Source organism: Vidua macroura, chromosome 12 (assembly GCF_024509145.1).
Source record: "Vidua macroura isolate BioBank_ID:100142 chromosome 12, ASM2450914v1, whole genome shotgun sequence".
Taxonomy (NCBI): Eukaryota; Metazoa; Chordata; class Aves; order Passeriformes; family Viduidae; genus Vidua; species Vidua macroura.
The window spans coordinates 10,095,907-10,119,765 of NC_071582.1; the positions used below are offsets into that span (position 1 = coordinate 10,095,907).

A 23,859-nucleotide genomic window follows, 5' to 3' on the forward strand; every position below is an offset into this window, starting at 1 on the left:
CAGTATTTTTCACTCCTCATTGTTTTTTATGGCCTTTGCTGTTCCCTTTTCAGGTTTTCTGATCTTTGATAAATTAGCAAACTGTACTCTTACACTGGTCTCTTATTTCAAATTTTCTTCATTAGTTTGAGAAGAATCTGGACCTGACCTCCGAGGCAGCTGGAGTTGAGTGAAGGCAAGGGAACTGCTGCCAAGGAGAGGCCATCAAGTGAAGGCAGCATGGGAGAGGTTAGGGCAGGGTGGAGCTTTTTAAAAACCCTCTAATTGTGCTTCTGCATTTAAACAGGTTGAAAGTGCTGTTCAGGACAGAGTATTGCAAGCAACACATTTGCCTTAAGGCTCACTGATTTCAGTACAGCTAACACAGGCATTTTGGATATTTTTAACCTCTGTCTTTTCATGCGCTGAAATACAAGTATACTGTAATGTCTGCAAAAACAGACACTCAAAGTGAGTGAAAAAGTGCTACTTCAAACTATCTCCCAGATAAAAGGCAAATGATTGAACATATGAAGCTCTTCACAGGTAGTTGCTGTGAATCCTCATTTCCTGCCTTTACTTCTGCACATTGTATTCTGGCAAAACTTAATGTTTTTTCCTATTTTTGGCTTTTTTCAGTGACAATACTTAAAGTACTACATAATAAACATCAAGAATCATAGCTGCTCCTTTGGCATTTTTATGTTTACTGTGTATTTAATTAAGAAAATTGTTACAATGAAAATGAGTTTTAACAAATCTCTAAAGTACGTGAAAAAGTAAAAATAGCAATTCATGAATGAGTGATTGGTTTGTTTAATTTTTTAAAATATGACCACTGACAACTCCTTTCTCTGTTTATATGTTTGTGCCCTGCCTTTCCAGGATACAGCCTCTTCATGGAAATAATATTTCCTCTTCTACGTCTGCTGCACTTGGCACACAATGGAGTCTCATTACTCAACAGAGCCTCTACGTGCCATGAAAAATAAATAATTAAACTCCAGCTATTTCAGTAGGTAAATACTGCCTTCCTCACCCTTGTGCATAAAGCAGCCAGTGTTCCACACCTGGCAGTGATCTGCTCTGCGAGTTCAGCCTCCTTGATGTGCTCTGGCATGAAACGTTGAGGTGCTGACACAGCGTGTGTCACGCCAGGGCTGTCCTGGGGCAAAGGGGAGGGGGTCAGCTGGGACAGCAGTGCCCACCACCCGCTCTGCCTGCTGGGGTGGAGACAAAGGTGGAGGAATTTTAGAACCAAACGATGTTTCTATGTGTATACATCTTCCAGCACCCTTTAGAGCTGTAGCTTCTACATGTGCTAGACAGATGTTCAGTCATGTTTTCCTCTATTTCAGCAAAGATTGGCTTTATGATAGCTGGCATGGTGCATGGACTGGGAGTTCCACACAAATACTCAAGAAGGATGAAGTGCTGTTTAGCTTCCACCAGCAGAGAGAAGAAATGCACACCTGCCTCCCTGAGAGTCTCCAGCTGCACAGTTCTGAGGGCAGTGCTGCACTGGCAATTCCTAGCAAAGGGGGGTGAGAGCAGAATTTGGGGGGCCAGTGGGGCCCCCCACTGTCTGATCAGAGCTGATCAGTTTTACTCTTGTGTCTAGATTCAGCAGCTTCTTCTCATCTGTAATTTACTGTGTTTTCCCCTGAAAAGATATCTTCCCTCACCCTGAGGAAGTGCGAGGAAATCTCTGGGTTTTCTCTTCAACATATGCTGTAGCTTCTAACCCGAGTATTTTGGTGTTGAGTGATGATGCAAAAAAGGACAACCCCTCAACTTGGATGTAATTTCTAAATCCCTCCATCAGAAGTTTTGAACGAAACTGAAGAAAAGGAGGCTTAGAGGTGACCTCATTGCTCTCTACAACTTCCTGAAGGGAGGCTGTAGACAGGTGGGTGTCGGTCTCTTCCACCGGGCAGCACCTGACAGAACAAGAGGACACAGTCTCAAGCTATGTCAGGGGAGGTACAGGTTGGATATTAGGAAAAAAAAATTCACTGAAAGAATAATAAAGTAGTGGAATTGTCTTCCCAGGGAGGTGGTAGAATCACCATCTCTGGATGTGTTTAAAAAAAGACTGGACACGGCACTTGGTGCTATAGTCTAGTTGAGGTGTTTGGGCATAGGTTGGACTTGATGATCTTGGAGGTCTCTTCCAACCTCATTATTCTGTGATTCTGTGAAAGCTGATGGAGGGACAGGGTATGTCAATCAGATCATGTGGCTCTGACCTGTGTAAGAAGTTCAGGCTTAATCCCTGCTAATGCCCTACGAGCATTGTCGAGACAGCGTTGGACAAGCACCTGGAGCTGCTGCCAGGTAAAGCCTTTGGGTGCCCCCGTGCAGCTGCAGGAGTGAGTTATCAGCGGGCAGTCCCACAGGGCCGCCTGAGCTGGGTGGCGGGCGGAGCGTGCGTGGCACAGCGGGGGCAGTGCTGGTGGCACTCCTCAGGTGCCTTGGCAGCACTCTCTGTGCCCGAGCTGCCGCTTACCTCTGCCATGCATGGCTGAGCATGCTTTGGCAAGGACAGCTGCCACCTGGTCCTTGCAATGAGGACCTGGCTTCCAGATTTTTAAACATAAGGGAGGTGAATCCAAAAGGCTGATAGCAAAACAGTGATGAAGATTCATTGCTACAGTGACCAGAGACATAGAGGATGCAGAGAAAAGCAACTTCACATGATTTATGTCAGAAAGGTACCCGCTGTAAGTTAGAACAGTCCTAAAGATGTTGTGATCTATAGCAGCCTCCTAAGGCAAGCCAGAATCCCCTTTTCATAAGCAATATATCTGTTTATGTAAAGAGGGGAAAATATTACAAGTCTTAACATGTTCTTTCCTGCCAAGGAAAAACCTGAAGCATTAAATGTGCAGAGTGACTTGGTGAATCAAAGCTGAGCAATGGCTTTAAATGTGCCACGTGTTCCTTGCTGGAGCTCTGTTGCTGACAGCTGATGGCAGTTTACTGCTGGCTCTGGACTGTGGAAAAATTAGTCTCAATGACAGCAAAGGAAGAGGAGTAAAACCCTCCCCTTCCCTAAAACTGGATTGAGGAAACGGACCCTTGGTGGGATGTTACTAGGGCCCTGCTTTTGAAACATGATCCATGTGTGCAAATCCCACACAGACCAGATGCCAAAACTGCAGTGATTCTTTGACATTTCAGTTGAGAAAGAGAACAAATGTGCTCTGTACTCATCTTTTCTTTTTTGAAACAAAACCAATTAAATTATCTTTGAAACAAGGGCTTTGATTACTATCTCTCTGGCGTCATCTTTATGTTGATGTAATTCTATAGACTGGTGACATCACTGCTGATTTGCACTGGTGTAAGAACAATCAGGCTCTGTGTTTTCCAGGCAGGGAAGCTGCTTATGTTTTGTGTAAAGAAAGAAACTCAGTCAAACAACTTTAAGGGAAAATAAATTAGCCAAGAAATTCAGAAGGAGCCAAAAGCAATATGAGTACAGATACAGCTACAATATTCCAACTGTATTGCTAGTTAAAAAAAAAATACCCAGCCCAATTAAGGAAGTATTGACTTCACTATAAATGTGTATGCTGATCTCTCTTGGTTTTGAGTTTGAATTGACATCAAAGGTGAGCAATTTAATAAGTTTCTGCAATTTTATTTATTTTAGTATGTACTCTACTGGCTTTGTTTGAGATCATTGAACAAATGTAAGTTTCCCTTCCCCTTCAAATAATGTTATGCAACATGAGAACAGATCAACTGTAAGGATTAAAATTATGATTGGCCTGATGTGAAAGTAGAAGGGCAAGTTCTATGCAGCATAGCCTGAGTTGAAATTCTAGCTGCTTCTGTGTGAAGAGGATTTGACCTTTGTGTATGACCAAGGATTTCACTGTTGATGACATCTGGCAGGCACAGAGATTTATATATATTTATTTATCTATTTATTTATTTTCACCCAGTGAAACACAATCAGGACTTTCAGTATTCAGCTTTAATGTTCATATTTTTGTTGTAGTTGCTATTATGCTCTCACTTTGAGGATGTCAAACTCCTGAAAAGAGCAGTTGTTTTGCTTCAGGTACAGTAAAGCTTACAAACACTATGCTTGGGGTGAGAGACAGAAGCTTTGTGTGTACTGAGGAAATTTGGTATATGAAGAAAGTGGAGCTGAGCCCAGGACTAACTGATATAACTGACCTTGCCAACAAGTGAGATGAGCCACACTATTCTTCACTGTACTTCTTCACTATACTATACTATACTATACTATACTATACTATACTATACTATACTATACTATACTATACTATAGGACAGTGGCTCATGAGTGGAGTTTTAGGGAATATTTTAATGTTAAAAAAATTAAGAAAAATAAACCCACAAAAATTTGAAGCCTCTTGAACCTGAATCTGGGTATATTTCACATTTCTGAATTGAAAAAACCCAGTCCTGATGACTATGTGCAGCACATTCTGCTCAGTGCCATTTCCATTCAGTGTTTACTATTAACAGATAGTATAGGCCACTAAATGGCCATGAATATATTAGATGGACTATGGCTAGTAACGATGTGATTAAAATTTTTAGAACGAGGCCATGGCAGTTTTCCATAGCTCTGACATTTACCTAATGAGCCCCAACTCACTGACTGCTTTAGTAAATGATACATGACTTTTCTTGTAAACCTGGCATGGGGTTACATTAAATTTTGCCTTGTATTTAACAACGTGCTACTTTCCTGCCCTACTCTCATAAGTCTACTAGGAGTTGTGGCCTTAATTTAGCTTGGGTGGAACCATAGGTTGGAGTTGTTGTTCCAGCAAGGTAATTGCTTCTCTACATAAATGAATTATCCTTTTCATTTACAGTGCCCATGGAAAGTTGTGTGTAATTTCAACACAGCAATGTAGCCGTGGCAATCCTTTAACATGCTGTGCATGTGCTCACTGTGTCAGTTTAGTCCCCAGTGCCACAGCTTTGCTGCAGGGTGAGATGTTTGACAAGCTGGCCCTTTGGAGGGATGCTGGCTCTGCCTCACTGCTGGCCTCCCCTACAAAATGGGTACTAATGTGACAGAGGATGAGCCCTGCCTGAAAATGGCAAGTCCAAGGCCTTCCTGACAGGCTGGCCAGGATGGCAGCTCTGCAGAGAGCTGTGGAAACTCAGCAAGCAACACTTTGGTACAAGCTCTGGAACAGGGGAGGCACATGAGGGCAAAGGCTGCGAGGCTGAGTCCTGCTGTAAATGAGGGAGCTGCCTGAGAGGCAGGAGCTGGCTGGGATGTGCCACCAAACTGGTGCAGTGCAAAGCCATGACCCAGCTGCTGCAGTAGGAGAGGGAAAGTAAACAGGGCTGGCAGAGGCACCAGAAGCTGAACTTTGTGAACTCCTACCAGATGGAGTTACACCAGCAATTAATTTGGTGCAATTACTTCCACACAACTGCGTTGGAAATTATTGCAAGAGAGATCAACTCATTAACAATAGGAAAACAACATTGCAAAACTCCAATTATCTCCTTCCAAGTGTTATACACTCACTTTCCACTGAAATTAATGAAAATAATGCAAATGGGGTGCCTGGATTCCTGGATCACTGCATTGAGTAATTGGGGTACAGCTCCTGGATGTACCTGCTCAGAAGGAAACACAGTGATGAGGGGAGAGAGATGACCTAGGCTGAAAACAGTTCTTGTGCTTCCATTTTCCCCAAACCTACTGCTGGCAATATCTTGCTGTTTCTCTTGGCAAACATACATCTCCAGCTTCTGGTCCAGGCCTGCTGTTGCTACAAAAACTTCAACTTTAATATAGAAATCTGTATGTTTTCTGATTAATATTTCCATCAACCTTAGTCCTGGGTAAACATTGTGTAACATTAGCATTCATCAGTGGACTTGCACAATCCCCTTGAAAAAACATTGAAAAAATATTTCAAAAACCTGCTTTCAGTCTAGAATGAATATTACAGCCACAGAAAAGATCTTCTATGTAAAAGAGAATAATTTTCCCCTCTTTCAGAGACTGATGAACGATTCACAAGTCAATCATTTACTTTTCAGTGCATTATTGCCTGATTAATCAAGTGCTGATGCAATTAAACTTAATGATCTTACTGAGTAGGTGTCTGCTTAGATTGACATTTTAAAAGAACATTAGTATTTTTGTAAAACGGAACCTTTCTTTGTTTTTACCATCCTATTTCTATATTCCCATTGCTACCAGTCACCACTTAGATGAGACTGCACTGTTCTCATTTGGAGCTGGTATCTAATTACACATCACAGATCAGCTGCTAAAGAAGCATACAAAGCTTATGAAGTATCAGTTCAGGAGTTGCTCCAAATAGAGAAGAGATTGTGCAAGTTACTTTCCCAAGGTGAATGACAGACATGCAGGAAGGGCTCAGTTTCTGTTGGCAGGAAGGCCTGACTGACTGCTAGACCTCAGCCTCTGGAAGACTGGCAGAAGAGGAGATTCCATCCTGAGAGGTGCTAAGCTCCTGCTGCTGCTGCCAGGAGAGTAGAGGAGGCACAGGGCATCCCATGTGACATGGGAAACTTGAAGAGCAGCACAGGACACGGACCAGGTTGTTTCCAATGAAAGGAATCTTCTGTATGTAAACAAAGTTTAGTAGCAAAGTGTTTGAGTCCAGGAAATCATTTCTGGTGAGGAGAATAAGCTTTCCTTCTGAGAGGAGCGCAATTACTTCTCTATTGTTCTCCTAGTTCCTCCTCAATTTAGTCTTGGCTGTGTCTCCAGTGAGAAAGTACTACTTGGAACATAAAGAAATTTGAGAGAACACACAGAGGAAAACAAAAAACCCGAGATGTCATTTTACATTTGATTTCAAAAAGTGAGTTTAGCAGGTGAGAACATGTTAATAGCTATATGTTTTTGCTTTGAAAGGGACAATTAGTAATGAAATTAAGTAATGGAGGACTTTGGTAGGAACTGCATGGAAAGGAAAATCCCTGCAAGTTAGAAAACAACAGGGTCTATCAGTAGAGCACCGGCTGGTTTACGCTTGCTATGTTTGTTCACTCTCTTCAAAATATTTAACACTATGACCACAATTTGTGTATTTCTAGGAAAGAAAACTAAATTATTGCTGTTCCTACTCTGTCACAGATCCCGATTTTCCAGACAAGGGACAGGCTTCCTATAGAAGTACCTCCAGTGTCTTAATTGATGCATTTGCACCAGGGAGAGCTGATGCAACAGGATGACAATCAAGCCCATGGGTCAACAGTTTCAGAAATAAGTATCTAAAATTAGGTGCCTAATTCCATAATTAGGAACTTGAGTAGAGACGGACTGGTTTTCAAAAACACCACAGGAGTGACAAATTCTGCTGAAGTCAATTGGAGCTGGAGGTGAGTTTTCCTTTAATAATCAGGCTGTTTTATTTAAATGCCTGGTATTGTTACAGGCATATTGGACATCCTGGGTTGAAGGTTTGAACTTTCCCTCCCAAAGTATAACTGTATCAGCCTGTACCCAGTGCACAGAGCACTCATCATGTGGTACTCTAGAACATGAGTATATTCCATCCTGACAGACATTATTGTGTGAGTGTGTCTGGGGACTCAAAACAAGAAGTTTAGAAAAATACACTTTCCTCTCTTTGGTCCTGAGGCAAGCCACAAATGTAACAGAGGCCTAAGGGCTGTTCCAAAGGATGCTGGGGAGTAGCTTTGTGGAGGAACTTCTGCATGGGTTGGGGGATGAATACAGAACAAATCTTCCTCTGCAGCACCCACCAACAAGGTCCTTCTGCCTCCCAGACCTGTATGGAATAAAGCAAGGTGAGGAGCTCTGGAAGCACTGCCTAATGACACTCATGGATCTTGGCATGACATAATGAGCCAGGTTACCTGAAAGCTGTAAGGATGGGAAATGCAGTTTGGCTGTTTCTAATGTATTTTTAAATCTTATTGGGTTGATGCTATTCAAAAACTTAAATCAAGTTGTTAAATCAAGATCATTTGGGCTAAAATATTTACTCCTAAGTGCTGGAGGCTGAAGCCAACAGCTTCAGTAACACAAAGGTAGGCAGACATAGAGAGGACAATTGTCTCAGTCTATCCTTGCTATTTGGCTTATAGGTATCTTGAGAAAGAATAATAACAAACTCTTTTCCATTTGACTAGATCCCCATATCTGTATAAGATAAGGGTTTATAATTCAGTTTCAGTAACAGCTTGTAGGAATCTATTAGTTGTTGTGAATTCATAAATTCCTATAAGTACATAACTCATTTATATGCAAAGTGGTTACTACTGGTGACAATTAAATGATAGTTGATTCTTTGTAGGCTTTTTAAAGCACATTTCAAATTTGTTCCATTGCATTCTGTACCTTCCAGTCTATTCCTGATTGTCTTCATCCTTTTGCAATAATATTCTTCCAGCTGCAGTAGTATTATACCACATAGGTGGCAGCCATGTCAAAAGCAGTTGTGCCACATCATTTAACAAACAGTAATTGTGTCCAGGAATCACAGGAATCTTGATCTGCTGCATCAGGCATTACTTCTTTGACAGCTAAAGCTGAAAAGACACTTGGGATGGAACCTAAAATACACTCTGTTTCAGGTTGCAGGGACTGTGCCAACAGTCTACAGTGCTGAAGAAAACACAGCCATACGTTTATCTTGATTTTTTGGTTTCTTTTTAAACTTAATTTCTATATGAATAAGACTTACAAGACATCACTGTGTCATGTTGTCATGCTGGCCCAAGTGAGGACATTTTAAAATCCAATGGCCCATTTGAGACAAATTTCACACGTGGTTACTGTTCACAAGAGAAATAAAGGTCTGGCACATTTCAGGAAAAGGAAAGAGGGTGGCCCTGTTAAGGTTTCCACCAAGAAAGGAGCTGCCACCAAAATTCATGCACTGTTTGTGCCAAAGCCACTTTGTCCACACAGAGGCTACAGCCTAAACTCTCACCTGTTTAGACAGTGAGGGATAAGGGATAAGAGACCTGGTTTTGTCCCTGCTTGTGCTCACAGAAGCATGTGTTGGTCTAGACTTGGCAGTGGGAGGGCAGTTAAAGTTCTGTTTGTGTTTCTAAGCTAATCCTGCTTTTGTGTGATGTGTAATGCAACCACGTGCTTTTCGGATATTTAAGTTGATGTTAAGCTTCTGAGGTCAGAGATTCATTTCAGTACTGTCATTGCTCTCATGAGATCTCCAAGTGTGTGTAAGCAAATTCCCATGGTGGAAGCCCCTTATCCCATATTTTCTCTGTGTATTCATGCAGTATTTATAATTTTTTTTTGTGACTGGGAGGAAAATTAGGAGTTCAAGGATATTTTTAGCTGTTTTACCCAAACTAAGTCCATATGTTTGGGATCTTTATAATTATTTTGCTTTTATTATTATATGTGGAATATTGTATAATTAGATCTCTGGAATAATTTTAAGTTTTGTGTTCTTCTTTTTTTCAGATCAATTATGTGTCTATGTGGTCAAAAGGGAAAAGTCCTTCTTCATCTGAAGTGAAGCAGGACCTGAAGGATGTGTCTCAGACATACCCAAGGCTCTCAGGGTCCAGGAATGCACTGACTCAGGAGTGGAAGCTGAACCTGAAGTCTCCTACATGGTCACATAGAGTAGGACTGCACACCAGATGTGGCTTTCTCTTGTCATAGGCCTAAAATTTTTTTAATGATAAGTGGTTTTCAGGTTGGTACTTAATTTCCCATTGGCTTGAACTCCTAAGAACTAAAAGGTAATGGGAAGCTAGCTGGCTCACTAATTAAAATGGAAAAAGTATTTTGAGATAGCATTTTCCTGGAAGTGGGGTCCATTTGTGTCTGATGATCTGTTTTATAGAAAGTGCCAAAGTGAGATTAAAACTTCTAAAACTATTAAAAAATAGTATGTGAAGCTTAATGGTTAAATAGCTACGATTGTAATTAAATAGTAGAAAGGCAGATTTGGTTTTGGCTGCAAAACCAATATTAGAACAAGGTACAAACTAATTTGCAGTGTCCTACAGCAACAATTAGTGTCCTAAAGGATGTGACTTTTCATTAGGATGACTAGGAGGATCTGACAGGTGGCTGAATCATGCCCACTGTAGTCACGCTGAACTTCATCTACATGCACCCACAGTATTTATTGCTCAGTCGAATTCTTCCTTTTATAATTCTGGATTGCCACATGTGCAATTACATTGCATCCGGCAGAGAGCTCCGAGATCTGTAATTACCAAACAGAGCTACAGCACTCACACAGCAACAGAAGTGACACTCATGTACTCACGAGTGTAAAATCAAAGCACTGCACCTCCCACTTGCCCATGACTGAATTGAGAGGTGTTTACTGCACAGTTTATTCTGTGAAGCACCCTCCCAGTGTAATGATACACAACTGATAAATGAGAGCGGGAAACAGGTGCAGTGCATACAAGCCAAACAGTGCAGAACTGAGTTCTTCTGGAACTTTACACTCCTTGCAATACCTCCAGTGGATGCTCAGCTAGCTGTGAGAAGAGTGGCTATGCAGAGCGCAGATGTACACACATCTGCAGGGATCCTGGCACACTAGAAAGAATCAGGAATTGGCTAGGCCATGCACAGGAGTCAGAAGACTTGTGTATGTATAAGTCACCTTGCTGTAGGGAGTGAGTGCCTCCCATAGAGCTCAGGCTATAAGATGGGATGTTTGTAAACAACCTCAGTGGAAGGAATTACCAGAGTAATGACTGGAGATGTGGCAGCGTCTATGTACATCCCACCTATGAGACCATCTGAAAGCACAAGAAACACTGTATTTCCTCATCTGTCTTTCTGACTGAGTCCAAATCCGAGTAACAGAGCTGTCCATGGGGCCTGCCCTGGCTGTGGCACAGTCTCCAGGTAAGTTGTACATTGACATTCCAGCTCTTCTGCAGCACAGTTTCCCCTTTCAAGCAGTTCTTTCTGCTCCCTCTCACTTTAGCCAGCCTAGATCTGTGCCCCCGGTGAAAGAGGGAACCCCATCACCAGGACAGTTTGTTTCCCCGGTTTCCGTGGTGCATTTAGCGGTGCGTCTACAGAGATGGGGGGGCTCGGGGCACGGGTGGGGGAGCGGGTCCGCACCCGGCAGCCCCGGTCCTGACCTGTTTGACGTGAGGGATGGCGCCGGCCCGTCCCTTTCAGTGAAACCTGAATTTCTGCTGGATTAAGGCGGTTGTGTAACCGCAGCCCGGCTGACTCCATTGTTCCTCCGCACCATGTAGTTATCAGCGCGAGGTGAGCGCCGAGCACGGCGCCGCCGGGCAGGGCGGGCGCGGGCAGCGCTGCCCCGGGGCAGGGACGCACCGAGCGCCGCTCCCCGCCCCGCAGCCCGGGCCGAGCGGGCGGGGGCTCAGCATCCCGCCCGGCGGGCACTTCGCACCTGGAATCGCCGCTCTGCGGCCGCCCATACACACGTGCATTTAAGCCCCGGCGTCAATGGGCTCGGGCTCCTGGGGGCACACGCAGGGCCAGCGTGGGAGGACACGTGTGCGGGGGGCAGAGGCAAGGAAGGCCGGGCAGCGGCTGATGGCGCTGCGGGAAAGGCGCGGGTGAGGGGCCGCGCCAGCCCCCGTCGGAGCCGGGTGAGTGAGAGAGGGGCCGCTCCCCTCCCCGGGGTGGGAGCCTGACTGCCAAAGCACTCGGCGGGGGTTGAGGGGCGAAGGGACGATGCCGTTTGCGAAAACCCATAAACCCAGCGGCGCCGTCTGCAGTGCACGGGACGGGTGTCCCCGGGCAGCGGGGACCCCGCTCCCGGGCGGGACCGGACCGGACCGTGCCGAGCCGTGCCGCGGCCGCGCTCTGTTGCTGTGACAACCGAGCTGCTCGACGGCGGGCGGGCGGCGCGGGGCATTGGCCGCCGTGCGGCACGTGGGGCGGCTGTGGGCCGGGCAGGCCCGCCCGGGGGCGGGATGAGCGCGGCGCGGGCGCAGCGGGGCCCGCGGTCCTGGCGGGCGGTGGTCGCGTTCCCCCCTCCCCGTCGGCGGCCGAGCGTGGCGGGTACCCCCGGCCGAGCTGCGCTGCCCCGGCTCGCTCCGTCCTGCCCTGCCCTGTCCGCCGCCGGGCTGTGATGTGTGTGTCCCGCTCGGCGGGAGGCGGGGAGTGCCCGGCGGAGAGGAGGGGAGTTAGTCAGCGGCGAGGAGGAGGAGGCAGGGCCGGAGGCAGAGCCATGGAGAGCAGCGCTGGGCGGGCGGGGCGGCCTGTGTGACCGGGGCGCATCGCGGGGGCACGGCCCGACAGCCCGGGCGGCAGCGGCGGGGCCGGGGATGAAGGTGCGGCGCAGCCCCCCGCCGCCAGCCGCCGGCCCGTGACGGGGCGGGGGCCGCGGCCCCCGACGGGGCGGGCGGGGGGCCGCTCGCTGCCTTCCTCGGGGCAGGCGGGCGGGCGGGCAGGAGGGAGGGGACTCCGGCAGGGGCTGCCGTCGCCCGGGGCCGCGGTGACTCAGAGCCGGCGCGGCCGGGGGTGAGCCGAGGTCTGTTGTTGTGGGATTTTTTTCCCCGGCAGGTTATAAATAGCCCCGCGCGGCGCCGTGTCACGGAAGGACACCCTGGCCGGGCGCGGGCAGAGGCCGCCGGCGCGCAGCCTCCCCCGGCCGGCCGCCGCCAGCCCGCCCGCCCGCGGGCCCAGCTGCTGTAGCGGCGGGGCCGCCTCCCGCCGGCTGTGCCCGCTCCCGGGGCGCGAGTGACACCGCTGGCCGGGCAGCGACGGCCCGGCTCCGCGGGGACAGCGGCACGGCACCTCGGCCCTGTCAGACCTCGCTGAGGCAGCAGGGAAGATGAAGCCGGAACGAGGTAAACGGCTTATCAGTACATTTCTTTTTGTTTGTTTTGTCTGTAGGATTAGAGGCAGCCCGGTGGTTGGTTTCGATGTTATCGCTCTATTTCCTTATCCCCTCCCCTGTCATTTTGGGGGGTGGGAAAGAATCCAGGTACTCGGGCTCAACTCGGGAAATGCCAGTGGGAGTGGGATGCGGAAGGTGCCCCGGAAGGGGGTAACAGCCCCATGTCCTGCCTGCCCTTCGGCTTTCCATTGTCTTGGCTGGGTGGAAGGAGACAAACGCCGTAGCGAAGTGCTTTTGCTGTGGGAATGCTGCAGTTCGTGTGTCAGACACAGCCGGCTCGGTAGCACAGTCCTGCAGTGCTGAGGCGAGAGTCGGTCAAAGGCAAATCGGGCATCGACAGACAAAGCCAGCAGATGTACAGAAATATCCAAATGCAGCTGAAAAACACATTGAAAATAACCATAACTTACATCTGTATTGGTTTATAAACTGACAGTGCTTTTTCTTTCCAGTTATAACTGAGATATTTCATAACAAGCATGGCGAAATACATATTTTTCACGATTATTTGGTTATATCTTATCGGATTACTGACATCTGGTTTTACAGAAAAATCAAGACGGCAGTCTACGTATATGTTTATAACACTTGAGCTCTTTTGCCGTATAGCAACAGCTGCTGATGCCCCTAGAGTTGGAAATATGTCATGACTTCTATTTTGATCCACAGGAGCAGTGATTATTGATTCGTGTTAAACCAAGATATTTTTTGAAGAAAATCTTACGAGTCCTCATTGTAGTATTCAGAATGTTAATTAAAAACAATAATCCATGTTTCCTAAAGTTTTGCTGATTCTATTGGTTATCTGGGTCGTTTTAGTTTAAAAACATGTTCTAATTCTGTCATAATCACTTTGGTGTTTTGAGAAACACTTATATTGCTCAGATATTCGTGTATTAAATGCTAACACTTACATGACATACACATCTTAATTAGGTTTGTTAATGACATGTTTGCTAATAGTGACACTGCATACATGACCACTCTCAGGTGGATTTCTTGTTTGTATGTGCTGCAAGGATTATATGGTGTGATGATAGCACAGATAGTACAGAAGCAATCACAAATTAATGGGGTTTAAGTACCATGGTTTTGAAATGGGCCTTTCTCATTGCTTTCCTCGTTTCTTAACTGCTTAAACCTTCACACCATCTACTGCAGTAAGGCTGGTTGTTTTTAGGATCTTTAGATTTTAATACCAGACACTGAAGTTTGAAAACTATTTACTCTCAGGGTGAAATTATATTTCAAAATAGCCAGGTAAAACCCAGGTCAATATTTATGGCTTTAATATGTTCTGATCTAGCAGTTCAACATCTACCTGACCTTTGTGTATTCCTTTCTTTAATTTTTAGGCAGAAGGAGTTAGAACACTGCAAACATTTTCAGTTGCTGTAGGATAAGTGATCAGATGCCTTTTTTTTAACCAATCTGGTGTAGAGGGAACCAAAAACAGAAAGCAAGTTATGAGGTTGCTGGGGTATTTTTTGTGGGCTTTTTCTCTTTTTTTTTTTCCCATAAGCTTCGAGATAATAACTTGAGATTCATATACACTGTATAGTGTTTACCACAAACCAGGCAAAATCCTTTAGAAGTTATGTCTTGAAATTCTTCTAAGGTAATTAACAAAATTCTTGAAATAAATCATGGATCTTACCAAACGTGGGAGGGTATCTCCAGCCATTTTAGTGGATCCTTCCAGCTTAACTGTGTGCTAATACAGTAGAGCAATACCATGCACAAAGGGGGTTGTGAAAGTGCTGCCTAAATGCCACGTGCAGCCCACAGAGACTCTTAGGAGGCACGAATCATGCAAATATTTACATGTGCTGCTTTCTGCATAGCAGCTGTACCACAGGACACAAGCAGTCAAGTGTGCAGTCACCTGCTTCCAATCGTCGCAGATTAATAGCAAAGGGCAGAGGAGAAGCAGACCACTCAGCTTGCCACAGGTTTCACTGCTCTACAGAGCCTCAAAATCCTGAGAAGACTGTAAGTTCACACCCCAAGTAAAGCATAAAGAAGGAGACTTTAAACAGGCTTGCAATGTGTTGGCTTTTTTTTTGTTGTTATTCTTACAAATAATTCTATCAGAATCAATTTGGAGCAGAGGGATGCAGTTCTTGTTAGAATTTAGCTCAGCACTGCACTGAAGATTGTAATGCCCAGGCACATTGGGAGAGGTGTGGTTTAGCCTTTGCTGAACTACCAGTAAGGTTCTTGTTATCCCCAGCAAAGATGGATGATGCAGGAGAAGAAAGAAGAGTTCTAAATGTACAACTGTTTTTATCAGTGGGAAGGGTTACAGAATGTTTAAATTTAAGGAGGTGAGAGGGATGGACAGAAATGAAGAAAACATGGGAATTTGGCCCTAAGGTACTTACCTCCCCTCTATAGGAGGGAAAGTTGGAAAATTTGCAGCTGTAGATATGTGATGTGTGAAAGCAGTATGGAGGGGATGGAATATGGAGCTCTGTGTAGCAAACCTGCAGAGCAGTTTTGTGGGTGAGGGAGAGCAGGAAGAGAGCTTCGAAAATGCAGGTAAACGTGGACTTATTCCTTTGCCACGCAAAAGCACGGGGCATTCCCAGGATGTATCTCATGAGCATCACTCAGGACATGGTGGCCATCAGGTGGGGTTTGAGTGTGGGAGGACAGTGGCTGCTCTGAACACATTCCCAGAACTATCTGTACTGGGTCTAGGGAACACAGTAACTCAAGTACTGATGGCTGCTGCTCAGCTTCACCTTCCTTGTGCTGCCGTTCTTAAAGTGAACTCCTGAAGCATCTTAAAATACAGTGGTCATGGTTCTTCAGCTGAGGCTCCACTGGTGCCAGGGAGAAGAATGATTTATCTTCCTTTCTTACATACAATGTTTTTGGAGTGATGCTTGACTTTGGGGTTAGTTTTGGTTGTTTTTTTTTTTTGTTTTTTTTTTTTTTCTTTCTGCAGTAACAACATATCAGGTTACCTGGCTTTGATCCATGATATCATCACGATTTGGTTTCTGCAGTACAGCTGCCTAGTCAGCTGCTTCGTGCTGCATGTTTGGACTGCTGTTTCCTTTCTCAAGTACAGAGCTTTGCTCTTGCTTCTATTGAACTTCGTTCTAATGACTTCTGGTCGCTTCGGCAGTTTATTGAGTTTGGAAGACAGAATAAGGCTTCATAGCAGAGTGCTTGCAAAGTTTTCCAGCTCAGCTTTGTTCATAAACTGTATAAACACACTGTTTCACCATCAGCATTAATGAAAACATTGCATAATGTCAGGGTGATAGCTTGCTGCCAAACTCAGAAGGCTTGTTATGTACTCTTAGAGTACGCTTGGTGCACAACTGGAAAACATCTTGTGGTTTAGATGAATCTACAATATAGTCATGTTTTACTGTGGAAATGTTACAAGACATCAAAAGTTTTGCTATAGTCTAAATAGCTGGGAGTTATTGCTCCTTCCTCCTCCCTCCCCCTCATTGCTTGAATGATCAGTTAAAGGAGGAGGACAGGCTTGTTTGTCTCTAAATGAATGCTGGCTGGTTTTTATCACCTTATTCTAGTCTTTTCTTACTTTCTTATTGCCTTGCTTTGTTTATTCCTCTATATGTGTTCTCTGTGTAGAGACTATTTTGTTCTCACTTATAAATTAAACAAAAAGCAGTCCTTTCTTACTTTCTGAAGCATTAATTCCCTCCTTGAGATTATCCTAATTTACAGAAATGACTTTCTGTCTACAAGAGAGGAACAGGCAGACTGAAGAATGCTTTTTGTTGTCTCCTTCCTTCTTTGCAAGTCAAGCTTGGATATGTGCCTCAGGGTCTGTTTGTAGTAACTGGGTTAAGGAACTTCTGCCACATTACTTGGTGGGTTGGTGTGGAAAGAGGTAACTCTTGGTTCAGCAAAAATCTGTTTACTGCCTCCTGTGGGAAACATAGCTGAGGTATTTTGGGATGTATCTGTGGGGAAAGCTAGAGGAGAGATTAATGAACAGTGGATGGAATTTAGATTCTTAGAAGGAAGGATGAGGAGGCATGGGACTTGGGGGAAGTGAGCTGAACCAGTGTGTTCTGTTGTGGAGTTGGTTGTTAATTTAGGAGATGTGGGTAAGGCCCTTGTTTTTATAAGCATAAAATATGCCCTATATTAATGGGGAAGATGTTATGGAAAACTTTTTAGCAAAGATGTGCTACAGAGTATGCAGGTTAGGAAGTGAAAATATATATTGAAAAAGGATGAGTGCTGTTTTAGTGTCCTATATTGAACCATGATGCAGACACTTTAATTTTGTAGTATCTTCTCAGTGAAATGTCACAAAGCACTTAAACTTTTCCACGGCAGAACGATGTAGCCAGTCAACAAAGTAATAAACTGGAAATGAGCTGCTTCCTGCTCGCTGGAGCTGTCACTCCAAAGGCGTTCGGGCAATGCTTGGGGCTGGGTTGCCACAGGTAAGTGCAGGTTGGCTGCTGATGAGCTGGGGTGACGCTGTGCTGCCCCAGGAAGCCCTCGGGCGAACAGGCTCTGCCGCAGCCACGTGCGGGAGCGGCGTGTGCCCGGGGAGCCTGCTCCTCCTGCCTGCATGGCTGTCACATAAAACCTGCTCCTTCCCGGGAAGAAAGAGCACCTAAAACTCTTCCGGGTAAAAAACCCCACCAACGCAAGCAAACTGACAGGTACTGCACTCAGATTCCGTTTATGGGGCATGAAGCTGTCCAGCTCTAATCTTTGGGGAGAGCAGATTTGTCCTGATAACAGATAATATATAGATACAGGATATGAGTGAACAGGAACAGAAGCCTTTTCTATTTAATTGAGGGTGGAGTCTAGATGCTTTCAATACAGTTCTGTCCTTACACCTGAAAAATGGCAATATAAACTCTATTTTTATTAAATTTCTGTCTCAAATATTTAACTTTAAAGAATTCTTATCTTTTAGGTGCTTAACTTTTTAAAAATGTTAAGCACCAAAAAATTTAATATATATTTATTTGTAGAATGGAAAATCTCAGGTTTTAATTTGAAATGCCAGCTTAGTTTTCTTACCTGTTCTGCAATTTGTACCTAGCTATTGACAGCAGGGCAAGTCTTCCTGTTGTAAAAGTATTTCTTGGATTGGAAGGGTGCTTTTATCATTGTTCAGCAGTGAGAGTTTTTTATGGCATACCTGTTTCTCAAAGAGAACAATCCTGGAAACAACTTTGCCATTTTTTTGTAAGTTTGCTTGGTGTTGCTAAAAGAGATGCTGCTGGAGTGGCATTTAGGTGGATATTTTGGGGCTTGTGGATATGCCAAGCCCATAGGCTTGGAATATATAAATTGACCCTTCTGACCATATTCTTTACTTGCTGCAGTGACAAATTTTGGCATGTCAGATCAGATCCCTGGGGTGAAACGTATTAGGTTGGACTTTGTTGTTAAGGGCAGTGTTGACATTATTATTGGATCTGAGGTCTGCCAGCTTCTAAATGTTTTTTAAAATAAGCTAACATTTATAAATACAGATTCTCATGAGAGACAAGAGTTTGCTGCCAAATTAAATTCTACTTATTAAAATTAGAAGTCTTCTGTGAAAACAGAGTAACTGATGAGAACAAACCAGCTATATGACATTTGTTAAGAGAACTTGCTCTGTCTGCTTCACTGTTTATAAAATGTTTCTTTGGTATTTTGACAGACTTCTACTAAGAGCAGCCGTTTAGTGGTGGAGAAATAGCCATAACCTTTTATCTTTTTAGCAATGAGTTTAAGGTAACAGTCCAGCTATTCTTTTAGTCCATAAGGTCTTGCAGTTTAAATATAGCGGTAGTTATTTCTCCATTCCAATGTAATACTTGATAAACAATGTTTTTTAGATTTTTGAAAGTGTCTCACATCATTGCCTTTCAAGGAGGTGGTAAATTGTTCAGTTTTTGTGGGTCATTTAAATTTAATGTTTAGACAGAAGCCAGTTTTTAAGTTGAAATTGTTTTAGAAGTGCATGTACAGTTGCATGGTTACCTTTGTACTACCCAGTACTAAAACTCCATGTATAAGTAGGCAATTAAGGATGAATGCAAATACAGAAGAGTGCCTCTTGGACCTGGGTAGGTAGCTGGACTTTGTAAGACTTCACTTTCATTACCTATTCCTTTTTCTGCTGGTCTCGTGCAGGGTGGCATGACTATAGCTACAAGCACATGGCTGAAGCCATGTGAGTTATTCTTACTCTGCAATCAGAACTGTACTGAGATTGGAAGAGATTTTTTTTTTTTACAAAGGCTACTTGTAAACAGTATAATTGAGTTGTAAGTCATGAAAATTCTCCATCTTTTCTTAACAATTCAGAGTTAATCTGACCAAGTCAAACCAACTCACTTGTACTAATACATTTCCTTCTATGTTAAATGGGCCTGACTAGTTATTTGGCTAGTGATTTTTCATGCTAACTTTGGGACCAAAGTTGGTTCAAGTTGCTGTCTGCAATGGTGTTACAACATCACATTGACTCAAAATGCAAAGATGTAATAGGGTAGTGTGAGGATGTTCTTGGAGATAATTTGGAGAGGGAGCTGTGTGTGAGGCAGCTGAACACACAGGGAGGGAAGCACTCTGCATACATGAAATACCAATGACATTTCATGTCTGTGCTGATTGTAACAGTCCTTATAATGAATAAAGGCAAACAAAATAGTCTCACTGAGAAATCTTCTGAACAACTTTGTTTCTTCAGGAGCAGTAAGGGGAGCTCTTCCCCCCCCATACATATTTATTTTGGTTTGACCACTTTTCTTTACGTGGGCAGGCATGCAGTCTCTCTCTGTGCAGGTATGTAGTACCAGTAACCATGGGCAGCTAAGCTTCCCTCTTAGCAATGATCAATGCATTTCCCAAACCCGTTGGCTTTTTCTAAGGAAAAAAACAAGTTGGATTTTCTTCTGAGGCATAAAAAAGGGAGACTATATCTGAAATAAGTACTCTTTGGTTGCACACAAGCAATGTCATCTGTTTTACATTATACAAGTTAGTGATCTTTTTTCCATCAAGATCCCTGGGAACCATGTTGTTAAGTAAGTCCATTTTGGATAGTGAACTACTTTAGGGAGTCTATGAGCAGGTGACTGCTTGTGCTAATTTAACCTCTTAATGGTGCTTGCTGTGTATGCAGGGATTCCTTTTGCCCACTAATGAGCCTTCAGGATTTCTAGGGCATATTTCACACTTCTCTGTGCTGTAACAAATCAAGCTTCTTTCTCAGGATGCTGTGCAAGTATCAATTTGTTTTGTATAATGGGGGCAGGAAGGGCAAAAAGAGACACAGAACTACAGTAGAATTGAAGATGGCAAGTATTGTCCCCTATCCTCAGTACAGTCAGCACCACAATGGGAGGTGGTAGAGTGGCAGCTGGTTTCTTCTGAGGGACAAGGGAAGGAGAAGGAGAGCTGCAGGAAGAGCTGCTGTGGTCAGCCTGCTTTTTTTTCAGAGCAATGGGAAGCCCTTCTCCCCTGCCAGGTATTGTTCTCCTTGATTCCCTGCCAGGGCAGCAGCCCAGCAATGCAAGTGAAACAAACCATGGCTCAAACTCACACTTCCAGGCAGGTCAGCAAGTTTGGTGGAAGGCTTTGTTTACAGACTTGGGGGGGCAGAGAGGGTGTGTAAGAGCTGTGTCTGAGTAAATGTCTGTGATGGCTACTTGCCATAACTTCTGCGTTAACAGAGAGTGAAGTTTTGATATGTTGAGCTTATGCTTTTTTTAATGTGCAATTTTCTGTAAAGTCACAAGTACTGCTGCATTTCCTTTGCATGTTAGATCTGAATCTTTTAAACTCCTGAATCTTTCAAGACTTCTATTTACTTGTTCTTTATTTCTAAAATTTTCATTAAGTAGGTGAATTTGAGGGTAAGGGAGAAGAAAATAGTTGCATCAAGAAGGGAAGAACTTCAGTAAATATTACAGTGATGTGGAATAAAAGAGGAGGAGTTTCCTATCAATAGGAACTGAACAGGGACAAAATTGTGAAGGTCAGCATGGACTGGGAACACAGGTCAAAGGGATTTGATACCAACACTCATGCTGCTCAAAGGTAAACCCTTTTGTCTCTGCTGTAAATGTCTTTAAAATTGAGTTTCAAGTGTATTTTCTATGCAACTTTTCTTACTTCAGTTGCCTTTTAGTACAAAGTATGACATTGATTTGCTTTAATTTGAGGGGGAGAGAGCTTCTTCCTTTTGAAGCACATGCTATTGGAATTGCCAGAGGAATTTTGTTTACCGTGGGGAAACCATGAGAAACAAAGTATCTGGAGAGCTAGAATTGGAGGGATAGGCCTGGGTAATGGTTGCTACTCATGGCTGTACTAGCAGTAGTACTAATGGTGTAACTGCTTACACCATGCTAACGCAAGCAAGGTGTGGAGGACCCCTCTGAGGAGTCTGCTGGTAAAAAGTGGAGCAGTACAATCAGATAGCTAGTTCATGCAGGGGAAACAGGAGGAACAGTTGATAATACTGGAAATGTCTGAAGGCAAAGTTCAGTGTAGAACTGCTAGAATGCACACCTGGCTCATCTTGCACCAAACAGTTAGGCAGTCATGACTGGCTGTTATTGTGCTGCCTCTGGATGTTTCCTACGAGAGCCTCGCAGAATTAACAACTTTCTATGAGAAAGTATTTTGGATCCTCTAGAGATGAAAGTTATGGTGCTTGACGTGCATTGTATGTTCTTTCATCCCATGCTAATGTTGAGAAGATGTAGTGGCCTTTTATAAATGTTTTAGGACACTTTTTGTAAGCTGGCGAAATGAATTCTTGTGTAAATTTCTAGTATGAAATTTGAGCAGCTTTATGTTACACACTGATTTTTATTTTATTTGGTTTTAATTTTTGTTTGATTTAAAAATATAGTGGGACTGTTAGCATCTGATGCTTTCAGCTTCTCTAGGTGTACTGTAGACTACATATAGCCTTTCTCACTCAAGAAATATGAGTTTGAACATCAGTAAAAGGAAAACTATACACGGACTGTGAGTGGTGTATCTAACCAAATCTTTAACATGCACTGCAAGCATCAAGAACTGACCTCAGCTTTGTTCTGAGGAATTGAGCATCTGTACTGGGAAAAGGGGAATAAGGCTATCTACATGAGAGCACTTGGCGGTTTTATGTTCTGCAAATTAGTAACTCAATCCAAAATGTTTGTTTCAGGGAAGGGATGTGTTAGTAGAAGTGTATTTTTATTTTTAGCTTGTCTCCATGACTAGGCTGTGTAAACATAGGGTGCTATGGAGTCAGGCTTTGCTCCTTAGGGGTCACATGCACACCTTGCTTTTCCTGCACAAGGCAGGGCTGGAACCTGAATTAGAGTGTTTTTCTGAACTGCCTCATTACTAGACATCCTGTGCTTTGGCATGACCCTTCAAAGGTTGAAGTTGAGTGTTTTTTATTATGTAGGGATGATGCCAATTATGTTTATTGGCAAGTGCCTCTGAATTGATGTGTAATTCACTTGATACTGAGATGAACCATACTTGGCTCTGATTTCCTGCTTTATGGAATGTGTAGGGCTGCTTACTCCCAAAGTGTTGGGATAAAATCCAAAGTTATGAAGACCTCACCTTTTTTATTTTTAGAGGTATTATTTTATTTGTGGCAGAAGGTGAGTTAAAATACAGTCTGGTTATCTTGATTATTGCCTGTCATTTTGCACAGTGTTAGAACAGCAATTATAATAATAGTATTTGAATTGCAGGTACTTCATGATGGTGAAGTATGCAACCTAGGATAAAGTCCTATCTATAATTCTGTGTGCTACCATATTCTCATGTAAAGTATCTTGGGCCTCTGGAATTTGTGGGAGCATGAGAGATCCAATAAATGAATAATGTCCTTCAAGGTAGGTTTTGTTTTGGTAGAATTGCTATTATTGCAGTTTATAAATTTAGTATGTTATTAGGCCAGATACATTCACTTCTGGGGTGTTCGTCCACAAACAGGCACAGAGCTCAGCTCTGTGTACCTACAGCTGGTTTAGGACTGTAAGCTTAAAAGCTGGAGTGTCAACAAGCTGTCCTACCTTTACTGTATTTGAAGAAGATCTGGTGTGAAAAGGATCTTTGTGGTTGCACTGTAGTAGCACAGTGTGGGGAGACTGTTCAGGAACAGTATGGTGGGTAGGTATGACCATCATCTAGAGACAGCTGCTCATCACTAAAACATTGTTAGTTGGCCCGTAAAAACAGCTGGTGGCTCCTGAATGCTGTCTCTGCTGGCCCCCGTGGGAGTTGACTCGGGTGTTGTTGCTCCTGCCTCTTGTTAGCAAAATTTTCTAAACATACCATGTTTACTAATGTGATAAATATTCCTCTTACCCCTCCCATTCCTCCTGTAGATACTGAATAACTCTTTTATAGAAAATCATCTAAGTACTTTTCTCAAATGCTAGGTAGTTGCTTAAGAAAACCTGAAATTCCTTTTTCAGACAACTGTGTGAACGACAGTGTTTTTGTAGAAGTAAATGTTCCATGAAGGAAAAATACTTGGAAAGCAAACAGGTAAAATATACAGGAAGCTTGAATGTCAGTGACTAATGAAATGGTATGTTTTGCATCTAACGCTCTGTAAGGCACTATCTGTATATGAGATCTTTAAATGGGCCAACTACTAAAAGGTATCTGACCTTCCTCGGATAAAATGTCTACTTAAAAATCTTCTATAGACTGTGTTTTCCTGCAACCACAGCTAAATTATACTGGTATATAAAATGTGAGTTGGGGAAAAGTAATTTTGTGAAGTGGCATGTTTTCCATGCTCTTGAATGGGTTAGTGAGTGGTACCGGATTTTGAATGTGGTTGCGAAGTGTAGTTTGATCTGGACTTTTCATAGCTTCATGGTATCTAATTACAGAACAAGGGTTTTAGTCGTGCTTTGTGATGTGGTTAGGCTGAGAGTGAGATAGGTTTTTTGCACTGATTATATTAATATGGTTACTGTCATTTGACTTTAGTACTTGTAAATACGTCAGAACTAGATGAAATTGTTTAACATAGCCAGTATGTTGTTTAGACTAT

The 23,859-nt window shown here is 43.6% G+C and overlaps 1 protein-coding gene across 2 annotated transcripts in view; it reads left to right on the forward strand.

Annotated features, from left to right (window-relative positions):
• Positions 1 to 12,430: 12,430 nt before the first annotated feature.
• Positions 12,431 to 23,859, forward strand: part of ATOSA (atos homolog A) — a 46,902-nt gene continuing 35,473 nt past the window's right edge. Inside the window, exon 1 of one of the 2 annotated variants that reach the window (XM_053988601.1) lies at positions 12,431 to 12,771. In XM_053988601.1, coding sequence (XP_053844576.1) covers positions 12,756 to 12,771 — 16 coding nt within the window. In that variant the 5' untranslated portion in view covers positions 12,431 to 12,755. Of the gene's footprint in view, positions 12,772 to 22,568; positions 22,685 to 23,859 lie in introns of those variants that run through there. The other variant, XM_053988599.1, reaches the window with a different exon arrangement.